At 35.0% G+C, this 17965-nt stretch overlaps 2 protein-coding genes across 2 annotated transcripts; one reads left to right on the top strand and one right to left on the bottom strand.

Annotated features, from left to right (window-relative positions):
- The first annotated feature begins 2022 nt into the window (after positions 1–2022).
- Positions 2023–2416, top strand: LOC110642244 (small polypeptide DEVIL 4-like). Its single transcript, XM_058132320.1, has one exon. The coding sequence runs from the start codon at positions 2094–2096 to the stop codon at positions 2238–2240; it is 147 nt and encodes a 48-aa protein (XP_057988303.1). The 5' UTR covers positions 2023–2093; the 3' UTR covers positions 2241–2416.
- A 3027-nt stretch (positions 2417–5443) lies between these two features.
- LOC110642252 (SUPPRESSOR OF GAMMA RESPONSE 1) lies at positions 5444–12867 on the bottom strand. The gene is made up of 6 exons (XM_058132321.1): positions 12602–12867; positions 10975–11107; positions 7180–7366; positions 6588–7093; positions 5942–6343; positions 5444–5838 (listed from the first exon to the last, which is right to left on the bottom strand). The coding sequence occupies exons 1-6, from the start codon at positions 12607–12609 to the stop codon at positions 5779–5781; spliced, it is 1296 nt and encodes a 431-aa protein (XP_057988304.1). The 5' UTR covers positions 12610–12867; the 3' UTR covers positions 5444–5778.
- Between the last annotated feature and the right edge of the window lie 5098 nt (positions 12868–17965).

Consider the following 17965-nt stretch of genomic DNA (forward strand, 5'->3'; position numbering starts at 1 on the left):
TTCTTTAAAAAAAAAAATTAAAATTTCACTTTCCTTTACTAAGTGATAAATCCTTTCTTTCTTTTCATGTGTGGTAATTAAGTGACGGGAACTGGAGATTCTTGAGAGATTTTGCATTTGTCTCTTTTGATTTAATTTAATTTATTTCAATTGCAAAATGGAATCAAGTCATTTAGTCAGATGCTTATGCAAATACTTTCCATGTATAGCAAGGCTAACTCTTTCAAAGTAATATTATTTCAGCAAAATTAATTCAATGTGCATATTATTATTATTATTATTATTATTATTATTATTATTATTATTATTATTATTATTATTATTATTATTATATGTGACGGAAAGAATCAATGTGTTTAATGGGCAGATAAGAATTGGATTCACATTCCCAGCAAATCTCAAGAGTTAAAATGTCGGTGGGATCTTATTCTTATATTATATGGTCTGCTGCCAACTTTGCATATTGTACATAACATGATTTCAATAAATATATCCCAATATTAAACCAATATTTTGTATTCCCAAAATTCAATTTGTTGATAATTCTAAAGCACTAATCAAATTTCAACATTTTAATTTCAAGAAATTAACATTTTATTTCTATAAAATTATTATTTTTTATTATAATAAAATGGTGCAATATGTCATTTATATATATATATCAAAATAATAACAAGTTTTTTGTGCTTAATTTTAAAATAAATAATAAAATAAAAAGTGATTTTACTTATTAATTAAGCTAATCCTTTAATTTATCTTTTTTATCAGATCAATAGTGGATTGCTTAAACGTTTATCAGTTAAGCAAGAAATATCTACATTGGATAACATAATAAAAAGAAAATTAAAAATATTTATAAAAAATATAATTAATTGATTGTCAACAACACTACTTTGTGGCCATATCTCCACATAATTATACTATCAATTAAAGAAAAATTCATATCTAAACTCGATTTATCATAAATTAAACTCATATTTTAATATATATCTTTTATCTTGTTTTCATAATAATCTTGATTTTGATAAAAAAAATTTCTTAATTTAAAAGTATGAGTAAGAAAGAATGATTAAGGTGATATGATGAGCTTATATATAACAATAAAGATGAAAAAGTTGGTTAATATGCATTGTCATGTAGGACTCAACTCACTGGAAATTTTATTTAATTTTAATCAATTAGTCATATATAAGAAGACAATTAAAGAAAGAGTTTATGATAAATTAAAATAGAAAAAGGAAAAGATTTATGAAGTATCCTCACTCTTTATTGCCTGCTGTTTAGGTGGATCCAACAAAAATCAAACAAAAGCAATTTAGAAAGAGAAGGGAGGATGATTCATCATCTATAATCAACTTTCAACAAAAATAAACATCTAATTACATCATCTACGGATTTCGAAGGGTTGCCCATAAAACTACAGAATTAATTTTGTCACCTTATCGAAGTAATGGCCGACCCATTGTGCTGCTGGTGGGTGATGATGCCTACACTACACTGGTTTGGATATAGAATATGACAAGCCAAAGTAACCAAGAAAATGATTTTGGCTTCTTTCTATTTCTTTTCTCCAGGAAAATGATAATTCCATGCGTTCACTTCTCTTCATAACTTCCTTTGGTAGTTAATTCCACATCTTATTAATCTTAACTAAATTCTAGTCGCCAGTTATCCAAAAATTAATGAATCTTTTTTTGCGTAGCCTTGGGGCATGGTACACAAGTGGGTAAGTGGGGCCGTCTAGCTTTGGTCCAGCGACAAAAACGTAATGAACCTGTGGCAATGTTCCCGGTTCGATCTCCTCTCCATCTACCCATGGAGGAAAAAAAAAAAAAAAAGGGGGAAGTGGGCCCAGAGCGCACCGTCCGGTAGGTTTAGGGACACTGCACGCGCCCTTTCATGCCCCATCGTTGGCTCTTTACTAGGCCAACGTCAGCACGGACCACTCTCTCCTTTAATATATATCACCCTCCTCTTCTCTTCCTCCTTTTTCATTTCATTTCAACCTAACTCTGATCCAAAACTGCAACTTAATACCCACCAATAAAGAAGAAGCAAAAAAAAAAAGCAGCAGCAGCAGTTGATCACTAGAGATGAAGATGAGCAGTAATACCATCACCATGGGAGTCTCAAAGAGAAGGATTTCTAGCAGAGGTCTTGGAGCTTCGCTTAGAGAGCAAAGAGCTAGGCTTTATATTATAAGGAGATGTGTGGTCATGCTCCTTTGTTGGCATGACTAGCTACCCATGGAAGATCATTTTCATTTTCCTTCCTTTTTTTTTTCTTGGTGGAGCAGTGTAAATATCTGCAGCAGGCCCAACAAATTTTGTGATCTGTTGGCCTTATAATTTTTATACACATCGTTCGGATAGTATTAATTATTTAAAACCATTTCTATATATTATTCTAGTTACCATATTTTTTTATAATTATATTCGTGGTAATTCTTTAATTTCCTCTTTCTTTCTCTTCATTTTTCTCTATGAAAAAAAAAAGATATATTGTTGTGCATCTTCTGAATCTGATACACATTCTTCTTTTATTTCTACTAATTATTTAGCCATCATTTTGGACAACATCAGTCATCAGCCACCCACAAGAAGACTGCCAGTGTTTTCTTTTTCTTTCCATCTTGAATGTTTGCCTGAATCATTTCAGACTTCGGAGACACACGTTCATACTATATACCAAAAGAGGCTCAGAAATGGAACTTCCAGACAACTGTGTAAGATTCAGGAAGTTCATGCAAAATAATTATAATTCCACTAATCAACTCAATTAGACTATAATATATATATATAATCAAGTTATTAGAGAGAGTCACTGGTCCACATCAACTTGTCTACAGCCAAACGAAATTAGCTTATAATTAAATGATTTTGGTTTTTCTAATTAAAGACAACGGATTTGTAATAAGACGTCTTTATAAAATAAGAATGTATACAAACACAGCCTCTGCCCTAGCCTTTTGGATCATTAGCCTTTTGTTGAGTCATTGTATTGTGGTCGAAACTCAGAACTCAGCTTTGTGGACCTAACGGAACTGTAGGGTTACAACCCATATTCACGTGAGTCAAGTGTACAGTTGAAAGATGACCACTGCATGCCTTTTGCCATGGTATCCCCTTTTGTTTCTTCTTGCACGCAAGAGAGGAGAAAGTAGAGAGAAAAATTAAAGGAGCGACTCTGCTAGAAGTGACTGGATGAGTAATGTGGAGCTAACTTGCAAGCAAATCGTACCTGCTGAAAGATTTTGGTGCAGTAAGGATAGAATTGTCAGAAGCTGGATTTTGCAATTTTAAATTAATATTTATTCTGCTGTCGGCCACATAAGAAGGTGCACCTTTCACTCCGTCAACTCCTAACCCGTGAAGAAGAGGAAGGTGGAGAAGAAGAACAAGGTGTTTGGTCAAAATAGCAGCTTTTAAGAAGCCCACGTGCACTTCCTTATCCTAAACCCCACCACCACCACCACCACCTCCTGCTGCCTATGATTTGAACCGGATTGTAATCGGGTACTTCTTACAAGGGCAAATTACTATTACATGCTTATAAATTCTCAAAATTAACTATTTACTTTATATTTTTAATCCTAATTAGTTCATTAAGGTTAGATAATCACAGTATCTGTAGCTATTGTAAATGTTCTAGATCAATTATTTGGAATAAAATCAATTTTATTCCAAAGTTGATTACAATTTTGATTTATTAGAGTCAGCTAATCATTCCATGCCCACCATCAGCTAGCAAGGATTAGCTTCAATGCCTCGTGAACTGTATTTTTAGTTAATTGTCATTTTTTTTATTATTCATTATATTGTATTATTTATGGTGTACTATATATAAACATGAAATATGTCTTCTTAATATCATTATTTTTAATCTTTTCCAGAATCCTGAAGAACTTTATGATATCATAAAATATTCAAATATAAAAATATCATAAAAAAGTTTTAATTATTCAAATATGAAATTTGGGAGTGAAATCCAATAAATTTGTTCTTATAATTATATTTTATTTTTATCTTTGAGGGAAAATTAAATATTATTGTATTGACAATTTGGCATAGTCCTTAGCTGAAATTTGGATTACTTTTGTTAAATTATTCAGGATGAGATCCTAAGATGTTCGAAAAATTTATCGTCAGGACTCAATTCATCACCAATGAAGATAGTAAATTTATGGTGATATTAACTTATTTTGCATGTAAATCTCAATATATTTTCTTTCTAGTCCAAAAAAGAAAAATCAATCTGCTTTCTTTAATTGCAATAATGGCTAGAAGATAGGAGAAAGACAGGGAAAACTCTTTGAGGAATGCATGACCTATTTTGAACTCCTTTGCCTGGGAAATTTTTGTCAGCTTTTGGTTTGAGGACCAAAAAAAGGTACCCAAGTCCCTACTCAACCAGCTAAGCATGCTGCCAAGGTGCAAGCCAAGGGGAGTAACTAGGATGTGCCTTATTCCAGCTATCCCCACAAGCAATCATGCTGTTCGAGCACAGGGCATCGAACCAAAGATTGGGGGCTTTTTTAACAAAGCAAAATCGGGATTTGCCTAGTTCTCTAACTACCCTTCTTCTTCTACAATCTGTAATGCTCCCCAAGTTCATGAATTTTGGTTAGGCGTTCTCTGTGTCATGGGCCCAGTTTCAACACTCAGTTTGGACCGTGTGGCACTTAACTTGAACTCTTCAAGACAAGTCAGCCTACAAGAATCTCACAACAATTATGAGAAATCAAATACAGAGTTAGCATTAAGCCAAGTTAGGCTAATGTGAGAGGTATCACAAGCATTTTGTATAAATGGGGCAACACATAAGCAAACAACACAAGCATGAAAGGCAAAGCACATCAATATGCTGGAGTGATTACATCCCTAAAATTACATAAAAATAAAATGCAAATTATCCATTTTGCCCCTTAAAGAGGTTATCTTACACATCATTCTACTCTAACTTCCTACCCCTTAACACTCTGTCCCCCTTCATTTCTTTTAACATTTCTATGATCCACACGGCATTCTACTTTGCACCTAATGGTGATTAAAAGATCAACACACAAGATATTGCGCAAGTAGCAACCACCCAAATGCCTTATCAGATTGCCCAGCAAGACCCAGAAATTATAATTTTGCTGATTGCTTCGTTTAGTTCTCAAGCTGTTTCGAATCCATGGGCCAAATAGATTGATATTTTTCAGACTTTTATAACCCTTACATGATTGTATATGCAACACAATCGAGTCCATCTCCATTAACAAGCTACTGTTTTTAACTTCGTTGGGGGTTGGGTTGGTGGTTTGAGAAGCCTTAGCACAAAAGAAACACTCTAAAGATCAAAACTCGAGATTCAGGTAGAAGATCCCAAGACCCATATGGTCAGGGTGAGCAAGTTCCTAAAAATGTTTTCCAATTCCGAAGAATTTAACTTGCCACAAAAGTTTCAAACGATATGCACTTGACATCCATTAGCATTACATTGTGGAACCATGAGTACAACAGAATATGTCAAAAGACTCCTAAACTTTTGCTTGAAGCCCTCTAAAGACAGAAATAGACCATAATTTGATCTATTATCTGGCATTAGCATGACATGTGCATAATTACAGCTCAGGTTGTAAGAACCAGTAATTCACACTACAAATTACAGATAGAGTCATTCAGCAAAATAATAGAGTTCCAAAACCCAACCAAACAGGTCAAGCATCCAAAATTATAGGTGCACAAAATGATGTTTTCTGCCATGATGAGGGTTGAAGCTAGCCAAACCATATACTTAGTCTAATAGCTTGCTACCACCACCCCATGCAAGAAAGCTTTCCTGTGATCCAAATTCCTACAAGACCATTGAGAGGAATTGTCATGAGAGAAAATAAAGAAGCAATAACAAATTAAATATAATGCAGAAAGCAAAACAAAATGATTAAAAGACAACATACAAGTTGACTTAGTCTGAACTCTGGAGGTGTATCAAGTTCTATGTTAGCTGGATCAAGTTCCAATTTTTGACACTCCTCTAGATCCTTCTTTAAATCCTCTGGTCCTAACTGGGCATAATCAGAGAGGCATGGTTTCCCTTTAGCTCTTTCATTTCCATTTCCATACCTGCTAGGAGATTGACTTTGTAGGAGCTCATCACACAAAGATAGCCCTTCCACTAGTTGTTGTGAATCCAACAGATTCTGTGACTCGCTGTCCCACCATTTTGGTTCTTCCTCAATGACATTATCATTATTATCCACCATTTGATTAGAAAGATTTTCTGTCTTCAATTGATCATCGTTACTGGGGTACTGATATTCAGATTGAGCATGAACTTCAACATCTTCCATCTCCGGATGCTTAGGCACATAGAAGGAAAAACGCACATCAGCATCTCCTTTCATTTCTTCTTTTTTTTTTTTTTTTAATTTCATCGTTAAAATATAAATGGACATACTCTGTAACTACTACATTGAACATTCTTTTTACTACATACTGGACAAATTAGGCTTACATATTAATAACTGAACACACACATATATATAAACATGAACATATCTTTGTGCTTCTAGTGGGGAAAATAAAAGAGAAAATAGGTTTTACCTGAGTACAGAGATGCGTGCAATCATTAGTAACAGCACACTCCTTTCCTGAGTTGAAGTCTGGACATCGCCTTTCAGTACGAGGAGGTTCAGGAGTCACAGACTTGGGAGTGACTGGATCTACTTTTGCAATCACAGTATCAATATTTTCAAGCAACTCATCTTCAGTTTTGTCACCCTTATTAGTCTGTTGCTGCTGATAAAATATTTTGGAAACCACATACTCCCCCTCCCTCTCATCCTCCCCTGTTCCCAGGTGATATTGATGCATCACCCAATTTGTTTTCTCTGCTTTGCCACCCCTTACTGTGCTCATGTAAAGAACCATAATTTTCTTGCAGCCCTTCTGAACTCCATCCAATATCACTGGCTTAGTCCTGCCAGTTTTGTGCCAACGGACATCACCAAAATCATCACCTTGAATTTTACGGCGCTTTCGAGTCCCAGTATTGTAAGCCTTGATTGCTCTATGAAAGAAGTGAGATACACTTCCATCTTGCCTAACACCTAAGATTTTACAAATTCAGAACTGGAACCAATTCAAGATGATTAGATATCAAATTACCAGATAGAATTGAACTCTCGACTCTTACCTGGTAGATTCTGAGGATGGGTATAACAGATCCCATCATCCTTGTTAACAGTAGGAATGAATTCATCAATAAAAGGATGGGGATCTAAACCTCCCACACCAACTTTTGCAAGTAAATGCCAAATAATTTCTTGATCAGTTGGATCAAATTTCACCCCTCTGGGTAATCCAGGCCACTTTTGAGTAATCTGCACACAAAAAACTGTTTAAATATTTACAGGATCTATAAAAATGTTACAAGATTAAGAAATCATAAGTTTTTCCTTTAACTTTATACATTTTTGTAGGACTATGAATGATAATTTTATAAATTAAGCACTCAAACAATAAAAATTGTGGGGCCATATTGCAAATATATATAAGTAGGTAAAAATTTGAACTTGAGCCAACTTACGAAAGGTAACACATAAACAATAGAAATCTTGATATGTATATTTTACAAGCACACAGGAAGATGTGTAATGCAAAGTATCTACCAACTTGGTGACATCTAAAATCTTAGATACCATTTACCTGTATGGTAAGAATACAACAGTAAAATTACTTTTTCAATGTTGCAATGTAATATAAAGGAATGAAGGCGTCACATACAGGAGTTTCAGGGAAGCAGTTAGTGATGTCCTAAGTAGTTAGAATTGTAGCTGGAAGCAATTAGGTTCTTAAGTGGTAATAGTCGTGCTGGAGTTGTTAGCAGCAGTTAGTTTTGGCAGGAGCAGTTATTCCAGCTGGAATTAGTTGATCAGCTGTATAAATACAGCTAAGAGACTTGTAGAGAGACATTCAAGAAAATATCAAGAATCTCATTAACTCTTTCTCTCAATTTCCACTTTGTTTTCTCTCTTTCTCTCTTCCATTCTTTAAATTTTCTTCTATGAACAGAGCTGCCAGGGATTCTGTTCCTAACATTTATTATCAGAGCAAGGTAGGAGCGTTGATTCCTACTCCATCAGGGTTGCTATTCCTCCAATTTCCAGCGTCTAAGCTCTGTTTCAGGTTTCTCTTCTAATTGCTTCTCTAATCTTATCTTCTCTGTCCTTTCTTTCTGTTCTTCCTTAATTCCCTCTCTCTCTCTCTCTCTCTCTCTCTCTCTCTCTCTCTCTCTCTCTCTATATATATATATATATATATATATATATTTTTTTTCCCCTTTCTTTCTCAGCTGAAAGCCTGAAACCCTGTTTCTAGGGTTTACAGCTGACAAATTCCAGATTTCTTCTGCACTTCTCTCTATTCTTCTTCTTCTTCTTCTTCTTCTTCTTCTTCTTCTTCTTCCTCCTTGAAATTCTTCTAACTTCTTTTCTTTTTCCTTTTTTGAAATTCTTCTATCTTCTTTTCTTGTTTCCTCCTAAAAGTTCTTTTTCCCATCCATCTATTTCCTTTTCTTGAGAAACAGCACCGTCCCTATCAATTTTCTGTTCTTTGTTTCTTCTTCCCTGTTTGGTGTTGCAACCTTAACCATGCAAATACAATCTTGGGAACAAAAGATTAACAGAAGATTAAAAAGACAGGGAGAGTCAATGGATCAAAAATTAGAAAAATTGGAGAAATTGTTTCAAGAGAAAATAGAAAGGTTGGAGAAATCAATTCAAGTTGCACAACCCAAAGATCAGTCTCAAGATTTGGAGCAGAAATTCCAAATTCCAGAGGGTTAATAGAAAGTGAAAAGAATTCTCAACACACAAATGAACATCAAAGAAAAATTCAGCAAAACAATTCCAGCAGAAAGGTTGAATCAGGAAAAAAAATTGAAGATTCGCACATCAAACTGAAACCTTCAAATCAAGATGATCATGGTATTATTCTTGCCTTCAAATCTATTAAAGTTTCAGAAAAAAAATCATTTGTGGTGTCATTTAAAGAAATTGAGTTTGTACAAGTCATACGTAGGATTCTTTCATTGCTGAGATTCTTGGGAACGTTTTTCATAAAGAAAAAAATTAAGGGAGTTGAAGGAATTGGGAATATTGCAAGGAAGTGGCAGCATTGTGAGGACTGATTGTAAGTTCAGCTGCTGCGATTGTATAATTCTCATGCAAGACAAATGGCAGATATTAAGAAGATAGAAAAAATTAATTCCCTATTATACGGAGAGTTGTATAGAAGATGTTCGAAAAAATGTCAAAATGGAAAGGGAATTATTCATATATGGCATGTGTTGATTTCTCAACTAAAGATTCCTCAAGGACAAGATGAATTAGAGCTTGAAGTTCTTGATGGTTGCTGGATGAAGTTGATGAGGCTAATGATATTCATGCAGCAAATGACATCTGGGGAATGTGAAAATTTTCTTTTGGATGTTGAATTGGCTGAAAAGATTTGTGTGCATCCAGAAAAGGTGTTGCAGTCCAAAGTCATCGCTAGGAATCACCAGCAAGTCCCTCAAGCCCTCGTAGAGTGGGGGACTTTCAGTTGATGAAGCTACAAGGGAGGACACCTCTTTTCTTCTTGCCCAATTTCCTGAGTTAGCACAATCCTTGGGACAAGAATGTGCTCATGTGGGAGGTATTGTCACGTACAGGAGGTTCAGGGAAGCCATTAGGGATGTCTTGAGTAGTTAGAATCGTAGCTGGAAGCAGTTAGGTATGTCTGAAGTGGTTAGAGTTGTGCTGGAGTGGTTAGCAGCAGTTAGTTTTGAAGGGAGCAGTTATTCCAGCTGGAATTAGTTGATCAGATATATAAATACAGCAAAGGCACTTTTAGAAAGAAATTCAAGAAAATATCAAGAATCTCATTAATTCTTCTCTCAATGTCTACTCTTTTTTCTCTCTTTATCTCTTCTATTCTTCTCTAATTCTTATGTAACAGAGCTGTTAGGAATTCTGCTCCTAACAGAATCATGCAATAGAAAAATCAATAAAACAATCAGTTCATTATACACATTATGTTCTACCAAAATAGCAAGTGTGTTGACAAAGCATATTTCTAAATACATGGGTAGCATTTAGTTCACGGATTTAAACTTACCTTTTAGAATAGCTTTACAAGGAATGTGATTTCAAGGTATATGATTCCAAGAATGAGTCGTTATTGAGTTTGATTAATCATAAAAGATTACCAAGAATTTACAGTTATCGTGTTAATGTATCCTTCGAATCAAGCAGGTATTAGGTAAGAATAAGATTGCTATTATATCCTTAAAAAGGCATCTTGATTAGTTACCAATTTTCTGTTAGTTTTATTCCCTTTTTCAGCAGATTTCTTTTATAAATAAATTTTATTTTACTTTTGCTTACAATAACAAAAACAAAATTATGAATTTTACCAATAAAATGAAATTTTGCACAATTATTGACTATTAGGAGACAAGAAATGAGAAAGAAAGAGTAATGGAGAATGAGACTACGCACACACATTAAAAGTTTCAATTTCTACTAACAATCAATAAATCTTTGATGATTGCAGCCAACATGCTGGATAAATTCCAAAAAAAGGACAACAATAAGTTAAGTATACCATTTTCAAATTTATAATCCCACGGCCACTATTTATGCTGTTCATAACCCAAATGCGATAAATCATCAATTTGATTTTGCAATGGATATTTCTCACCGAGAAACATTTGAGAGAGGTTCCAACTTCTAATAATCAAGACATGAACACATACTCCCAAGTCATAACACTAGTACACCACCAGAAAAAAATATAAATCGGAAAAGAAGTCTTTGAAGCCAAAATTGCAAACAATTGGCCGGAATAACTGTAAACTCAAAAGAAGTTTCCAACTCCTAGATAAATGAATCAAATAAATGAAAATATATGAGCAGAACAGATACATAGGACAGGTTAGAAAACATACATCACTGTTGTCAATTACATGCTGGCAATTAGGGCAAGCTTTAGACGGATTGCTCTCCCATATCACCTTTTCAGGATCAGATGCACTCTTGATTTTTGTTGCAAATCTATGACCATCTACTAGCCATGATGATCTACAAAATTATACTATAAATCAACAATCTGTATAACATTGGCAAATAGTGTAAGCATCCTTCAATCTACAGACGCAAAGTAATTAACAACATTTACATAATCAGCTCTCTTTAAACTTACAAGCAAGTGCAGAGAAGATATGCCTGGTGAAACAATCATAGACACGCACAAGATTGTGAAGAGAAACACAATTGAAGCACAAGATAGACTATGCAATCAGATAATCTAAACTTATGACCATCAAGATAAATATTTCACATAAAATAGAAAATGACAACTTGCCTCTAACTTGAACTTTTAGCCTTCAGAGCCACAAGAAGCCTCACATATAAGCTACATAATAAGCATGAACTATAACTACAGTATACTTCAACTATACTATAGTTTCTCAAATGACAAAGCAAACAGCATTTAAGAGAGAATGCTATTCAAAGCTTATAAAAATATAAAGAAATGGCGACCGTGTAGAAATATCAGTTTCTTGAATCATTGATTCTAACCATACATTCTTTTTATTGAAAGTTGTGAGTTTGATTTTTTAAATTCATTTACTAAATAAGTTATCTCAATCTTATAACTTGAGCTTAGAACATCTAAATTTTTTCTATACAACAGCAGCAAGCAGGAAGACAAATTGATTAACTCCCAATTATTTCTATGTGATAGCATGTGATGTTAAGGCATAAACAAAGGCTTAAAGTTGCAAACTTCTAACTGCAATTCTGCAAATGAAGGAAACCGGCAATGCAACTAAACAAGTATCAAAGAAGAAATCTGCCATACCATAGCAGTTTAAGAGAACAATTACAACATAAACAAGACACAGCAGATTTCACACTGTTTAGCAATTTCTTATGCTCGAAAATGAGATTTCTAATTCGAGTTTGCAATGGTTAGGTGTAATCTCCACCAATTTTGGCACTTCCCACATCTCCCACGAATACTACTTATCCTAACATAAAGCACAGAAACCCAGTCCATGTTTTACACATTGCACCCAAAAAAAAACCACAACAACAAAACAGTAAAATAGTCACTGAATACCAAAAAAAGAAACCACTTTTTATGCAGATCACAACAAAAATCAACATTAAAAATTAGTTCTCATTAGCAACCACAACTAGGTTAAAATAGACAAGTAAAGATTGCCTCAATACTGTAATATTCAGTTCAAGCTATCAAATTCATCAGCTATCCTTCCCAGAAAATGACCAAATAAGCATTCCCAATTAAAAACAATAATAGTAGTAGTAGTAACAAGTATATGCTTCAAATTTGACAATTACCCAAATCATCTTTCTTGTCAAACTTAAAAAAAAAAAAATCAACGTCAGCTGAACATCAAAGGGAAACTAAAAAAGGCCAATGCATATTAAAAGTAACAGCAACCCAAACTGAGCAATGAGGATCAACATAGCAAAGAATCAATCAGGTTCTTCTATACTGTCCACAAAGAACAAGAAAAAGAAAGAACGACAGAGATAGATTCTTACCCAGCCATTAGAGAATCACACAAGCGACGATTGATCAATAATCGGAAGATTCAAAGCCCCTTACACAAATTTCCTTTTCCTAAACAACGCTTCTCGGACTCCCAAGGATACTTAGCGAGGCTAGTAAAAATGAGTATCGACCAATTATTTACCCATTTTAATTAAATATTATTTTAAGATACTGGGTTTTATTTTGAAATTTGAAACCGTGTCTCACTGTTCTTCTACACGACGACGGGAAGACACAATAATGGGAAATTGCGAAAGATTAAAAATAAAACAAAATTTATATAACAAAGGCGCCAGTTTGTGGACTGTGGCGGCAAAGACGATTCAGTGTGACTCAGTCGTAGACAAATATTTGGGAGTTGATTTTTTCGTGCGTGACCGACATCTTCAACGGTCAAGATCGCATCTTTAACGGTAGAGTGGGCCAATGCTTTTTTTCTGAGACTATAGAGAAATATACGCGTTAATAATAGCATTAGACAATCATGGCAGAGCAGGGTTGATTCGAGCCAGCTCTGCCCAGCTAAATTGAGATCAACGGTTGTGATGGTGAGTGAGATTGTGAGGGCGACTATTGCAGAACCCGAGGACCAAGCTTTCCCGATTGAAGTGATAAGTCACTTTTACAACAGTCAACAGCTTCCCCTATGTATCACTATTAATTTTTCTATGACACCGACGTTATAAAAATGATATTTTTAATTATTGATTTTTTTAATTATAATTATTTAATTAAAATATATTTTTATTTAATTTATTTAAATTTATGATATTTTTTGTAACAAAAAAAAAAGGGAGAAGTGTTACGGGACTTAGCGTGTGACAGTGAATTTTTACGATGATTGCCAATCCCCCCCCCCCCCGCCCCCCTAATTTCTCTCATCTCCTCTCCTCTCCTTCTTTCCTTCTCCGGTGACCGGCCGGCGACCTCTCAAGTAGCTTCACACTCGGCAAGCGACCTCCCAAGCGGCGGCACCAGCCCGGAATCAGGCCAACAATAGAGAGAGAGAAAAAAAAATAAAAAGGGTCTCAAACTTTGAATGCTCGTATCCGGCGATCCCGACGTCCGATTGGAGTGATTCCAGTTGCTATGGACTCCTAAGAGTGAGCCCTTTCAGATGAGACCAGCCTCGCCGGATTTGGTGGCCGTTTTCGGCGCCGACGATGAGAGAGAAAATCAGCTTTTCTTTGACTTTCTAACGAGATTTCCGACTATCCGACTGTTTGATTGACGATCCGAGACCACCTATGGACTGAGGAAGAGGAGAGGAACATGATGGTATGATCAGATCCGGCAAATGTCGCTGGCGACAGGCGGCCGGTCACCGTGTGCAGTGGTTCTGATGGTGGCTCCGGTGGGCTTTGGAGATGATTCAACTTCCAGATGCTTCCTCATAAATTTTTGGAATTTTTGAGACACAGATAAGCTTCGAGTAAGATTATTTTTATTATTTCTCTGTCTGTGGAGCATAAATGCAGTGTTCCTTAAACAGGAAAAATTTGAGAAAAATTTTAAGAAAAATAAATGATGAAAGTAAAATTATTTGGAGATATTCTATGGTGTTTGTTAAATTTTTTAGTGATTGTAGAATATTTTTGAAAAATATATATGGATTTTAGTTAGATTTTTAGCATATGGGCATATAAGATTATTTGAAATTAAGATATTTAAATTTTATATGATTGGTTGAAGCTTGAGGATGGAGGTTTAAATATGTGAATATTAAATTGGGTTGAATTAAGAATATGTTAGCTGTTGGAAACTTATGAAATTGAGTAATATTTTTGAGTAAAATATTCATGGGTGATTAGAAAATTACAATTCCTTTTGCAATAGCCTTATAATATTGTTAAGGACCGCGGGGCAAAATTTTAGAATTTTTAGAGCTTGTTTGAGTGGATTTTTATAAAATGTCAATTATAGGGACTAAAACATAATTTTTAAGGTTTTGAGTATTGCTTGGTTTGGAAGGCCCAGGAGGGGCCATATAATGATGATGAGATATGAGTTGAATTTAGAAGTGTTATTTGAGCCTTTTTGCAGGTTAGGTAAGTCCCAGGTATAAGGGAAACTCTGCCGGATTTTCGGCATGAATTAGGCTGTCTGTTGCCTCTTTAGAGTTTTATTTTGACTTAGTACTAATAAATTTATAATTTAATAATTAGGTAATCGATGTCAGCTATTTTCCTCCATCCAGCAGCCACAATAGTCATCGGTGTACTGTGAGTAAAATATTAATTTTAATTATAATTTTGATATCATTATATGTTCAAGCATGCCCATGCATCACTTATAACTATGTATTTATATAGTTAAACACTAGGTACGTTTTATGTTGCATTCATAATTGTTAAAGTGCCATGGATGTTGTTGTGGTAATTTGGAGCAGCATACGTGAGTTAGCGTGCGTGTGGTATGGTGTTGGCTATGGACAGGACAGGTAGACACGGCTTGAGATCTTCGCTGGGACCCGATCCTTCGAGGTAGACACGGCTTGAGTTCTTCGTTGGGACCCCGATTTGGTTTATTAAGTGAAAGTCCGGCTTGAGTTCTTCGCTGGCACAGTTTGGATTAAAAGGGCTATATAGGGGATCAGCTCCCATATATGTATTGTTTAACAGTGTTAGGTGTGTGAGTGCTCCAAATTGCCTTTTTGATGTGATTTATATTAAATTTGTGACAATGTTGCATTTCACTCCACAGGGTGCATTAGCTTTAGATAGCTATAAAGATTATGGTTAAAATTGATATTTTACTCTCTGAGTCGAACGCTCACTCATGTTCACCATATTTTTCCAGGCTACAGGAGGAGACCTTTTTCAGAATAACCTGTCCCTTTCCTCTCAGGTTATGAAAAGATTACTTAATTGTATTATTATTATCCAAATTTATAATTTAGGACTCCGCATGTGCTAGTAGTAGCATTAAGCCTGTCAGGGACTGCATGAATTTAAGTTTTCGTATTAATAAATGAAAATTTTTTTTATGAGTTTTAAATGGTTAAAAATGAGGTAATAGGGTTGAGCTTGGCTCCCCTAATTTTAGTTTCTAATAATTACTGGGTTAAGTTGGTCCAAAATACAATTATAACAGTTTAATTTAAATTATTTTATATGCATATTGGGCCTAAATTGTGGGCCTAGTCATGGGTTTGAGAACAGTAAGGCTTACTACGGGCCTCGGGGGCTTTATGCTGGCCCAGGTCCTAGTGCCGGTCCGGCCCATAGGTTGGGTCGTGACAAAGTTGGTATCAGAGCTTAGGCTCTAGATTCATGGGAAAGAATATACTTGGGAGTGTAAAAGGAGTCTTGTTATGATGTTACATGCAGAATATAGAATTCTGTTTTGTCTTTTCTGTAATTCTTTGTTTCTAGATTCTGCGTTATACCTTGGGAAATATAAAAGTGCCTCAGTTAGTGTCTTGATTTTCATGGAGTACATAGAAAGGTGAAATAGAGTTAGCAGACATATTGAGATCTCTCATGAGGATATGTACTCCAAGAAATGCTATGTTTCTGTCTGTATGGGTTTAAATGGTGTGCCCATTTCGTGCAAGGCATGAGTACATAAAGGTGAGTCTTGAAAGTACAGTTGCCCTAGATAAGATGAGGATACCACTGCTGGCAGTCATCAGTGGATGACCCAATCAAAATAAGTTTGTGATAATAGAAGATTCAAGAGAGATAAGAAATTAGGAGACCTAGTCGGTCAGGACGTATCGTGGTAACTATACAATATTCTCGATGTCTGCTCTGTAAGTTGCAGATTACAGTATCGACATGAGATTATTGTGTTGAGCTGCATGCATCCCTGTGGTGCTCCATAATGAGGGTGTTTGAGATGGCTTCTGTTTTGGTACAGTTATGCCAGAACAGAGTTCTATATCTGCAAAGGAGTTGGAAACTCCTGGTTAGGGGTCTAGAGTTAGAATATTGAAAGGTCACAGTTGGGTGATAACTAGAGTCAGTGACTCAGTTACCCTAGCATGAGCTATAGTTACATCAAGAGTTGCCATCAGACCAGAGGTTTCGGATTAGTTGCAAAGTAAAGATGACACTTATAGAGTGAGAATATTATACCTTTGTGTGTATCAGTAAGGTGTAAAGTACAACCCTACTACCTAGAGAATGTCGAAACTATGAATTGATGATTTATAAAGCTATGATATGATAAAAGAGTCATTAACTTGACATGGTTTTTGCAAGGTGGTGAATGTAGTACCTTTGTTGCAACAAGTTAGGGTATAGTCCTATATTTTCAGAAGAGATCGAAGGTTATTACTGATAATGATGACTTATGGAATAGTGTCCCATATGGGACTGTAGAGTGTGGTAGAGAGTAGTTGGCTCGGGTATCCTGGAGAGGATACAAGTTCCATTATAAGAATCATATATAATCAGATCATGATGGATGTAAATCCTTTGAATTGGATGACAGGTTTGGGTGCCCGGAATCTTAAGTTTTGGCGAACTGAGTAAACGTAGAAAGATAATAATAATAATAATAATAATAATAATAATAATAATAATAATAATAATAATAATAATAATAATAATAATAATAACAAATAAATAAAATTGCTACAAAATTAGTTCTCGAGGTAGTAAGAGTATTATGTAAGCTAAAGGATAAGAATAGAGATCATACAATAAAAGTATGACTGCAATTTCCTGAGTTCCTTTCTAACTTCATATTGTTCAAAACAATAGTATAATCTAATTATAACAGTATTAAGAGTAATAAATTAGCGAAGATAAATCACAGAAGGCCAATGGATAGAGAAAGTACAGAATGAAAGTTTGGACAATTGATTGCAGATGCAATATAATCTAAATGCCAGTGGAAGTACTAGCTAGAGTGGTCAAAGGACCAAATCTGAGTAGCACAGATATGTGATAACGTGGTAGAGACTCTGAAAGATATAGTTAGCAAGTACAGCTGTCATGTTAGGAAGAAGAATGGAACCAGGGATAGAATAGTCAAGTTCTATTTTGGGTAAGACAAAAGAAATAAATGAAAGGACAACCTGAAGGGCGCATAATAAAAGGAACAAAGTTAAGATATAGGGTAGGCTAAGTGTTATTCTTGGCAAGGTAAATGACAAGGACGGAGAACCCAAAATGGGACCACATTAGTGAGAATAGTGATGGAGATATGGAATCTAGTAATGTGATACTTATAGCATGATGTAGTTGAGGTAGTGCCAAGGGCTAAAATATAGATGTGATACCCCTTACCCTTCTACAGCGTAGCCGAGCAAATTATGCCACTCAGTGTGCCGGAGCACCAATTCATATTTTAATTACAATTTATCCCTTTTAATTCATTTATTTACAATTTTTGGTAAATCTGAA

The sequence above is a fragment of the Hevea brasiliensis genome, chromosome 13, assembly GCF_030052815.1.
Source record: "Hevea brasiliensis isolate MT/VB/25A 57/8 chromosome 13, ASM3005281v1, whole genome shotgun sequence".
Classification (NCBI taxonomy): domain Eukaryota; kingdom Viridiplantae; phylum Streptophyta; class Magnoliopsida; order Malpighiales; family Euphorbiaceae; genus Hevea; species Hevea brasiliensis.

Bases quoted from the DNA above. Each gene is read 5' to 3' on its own strand.
- LOC110642252 (XM_058132321.1), bottom strand. The intron at 7,094-7,179 runs GTAAGAGTCGAG...GTAAAATCTTAG, and splicing joins CCATCCTCAGAATCTACCAG to GTGTTAGGCAAGATGGAAGT. The intron at 6,344-6,587 runs GTAAAACCTATT...TATGTGCCTAAG, and splicing joins GCACGCATCTCTGTACTCAG to CATCCGGAGATGGAAGATGT.
- LOC110642244 (XM_058132320.1), top strand. From the start codon at position 2,094: ATGAAGATGAGCAGTAATACCATCACCATGGGAGTCTCAAAGAGAAGG.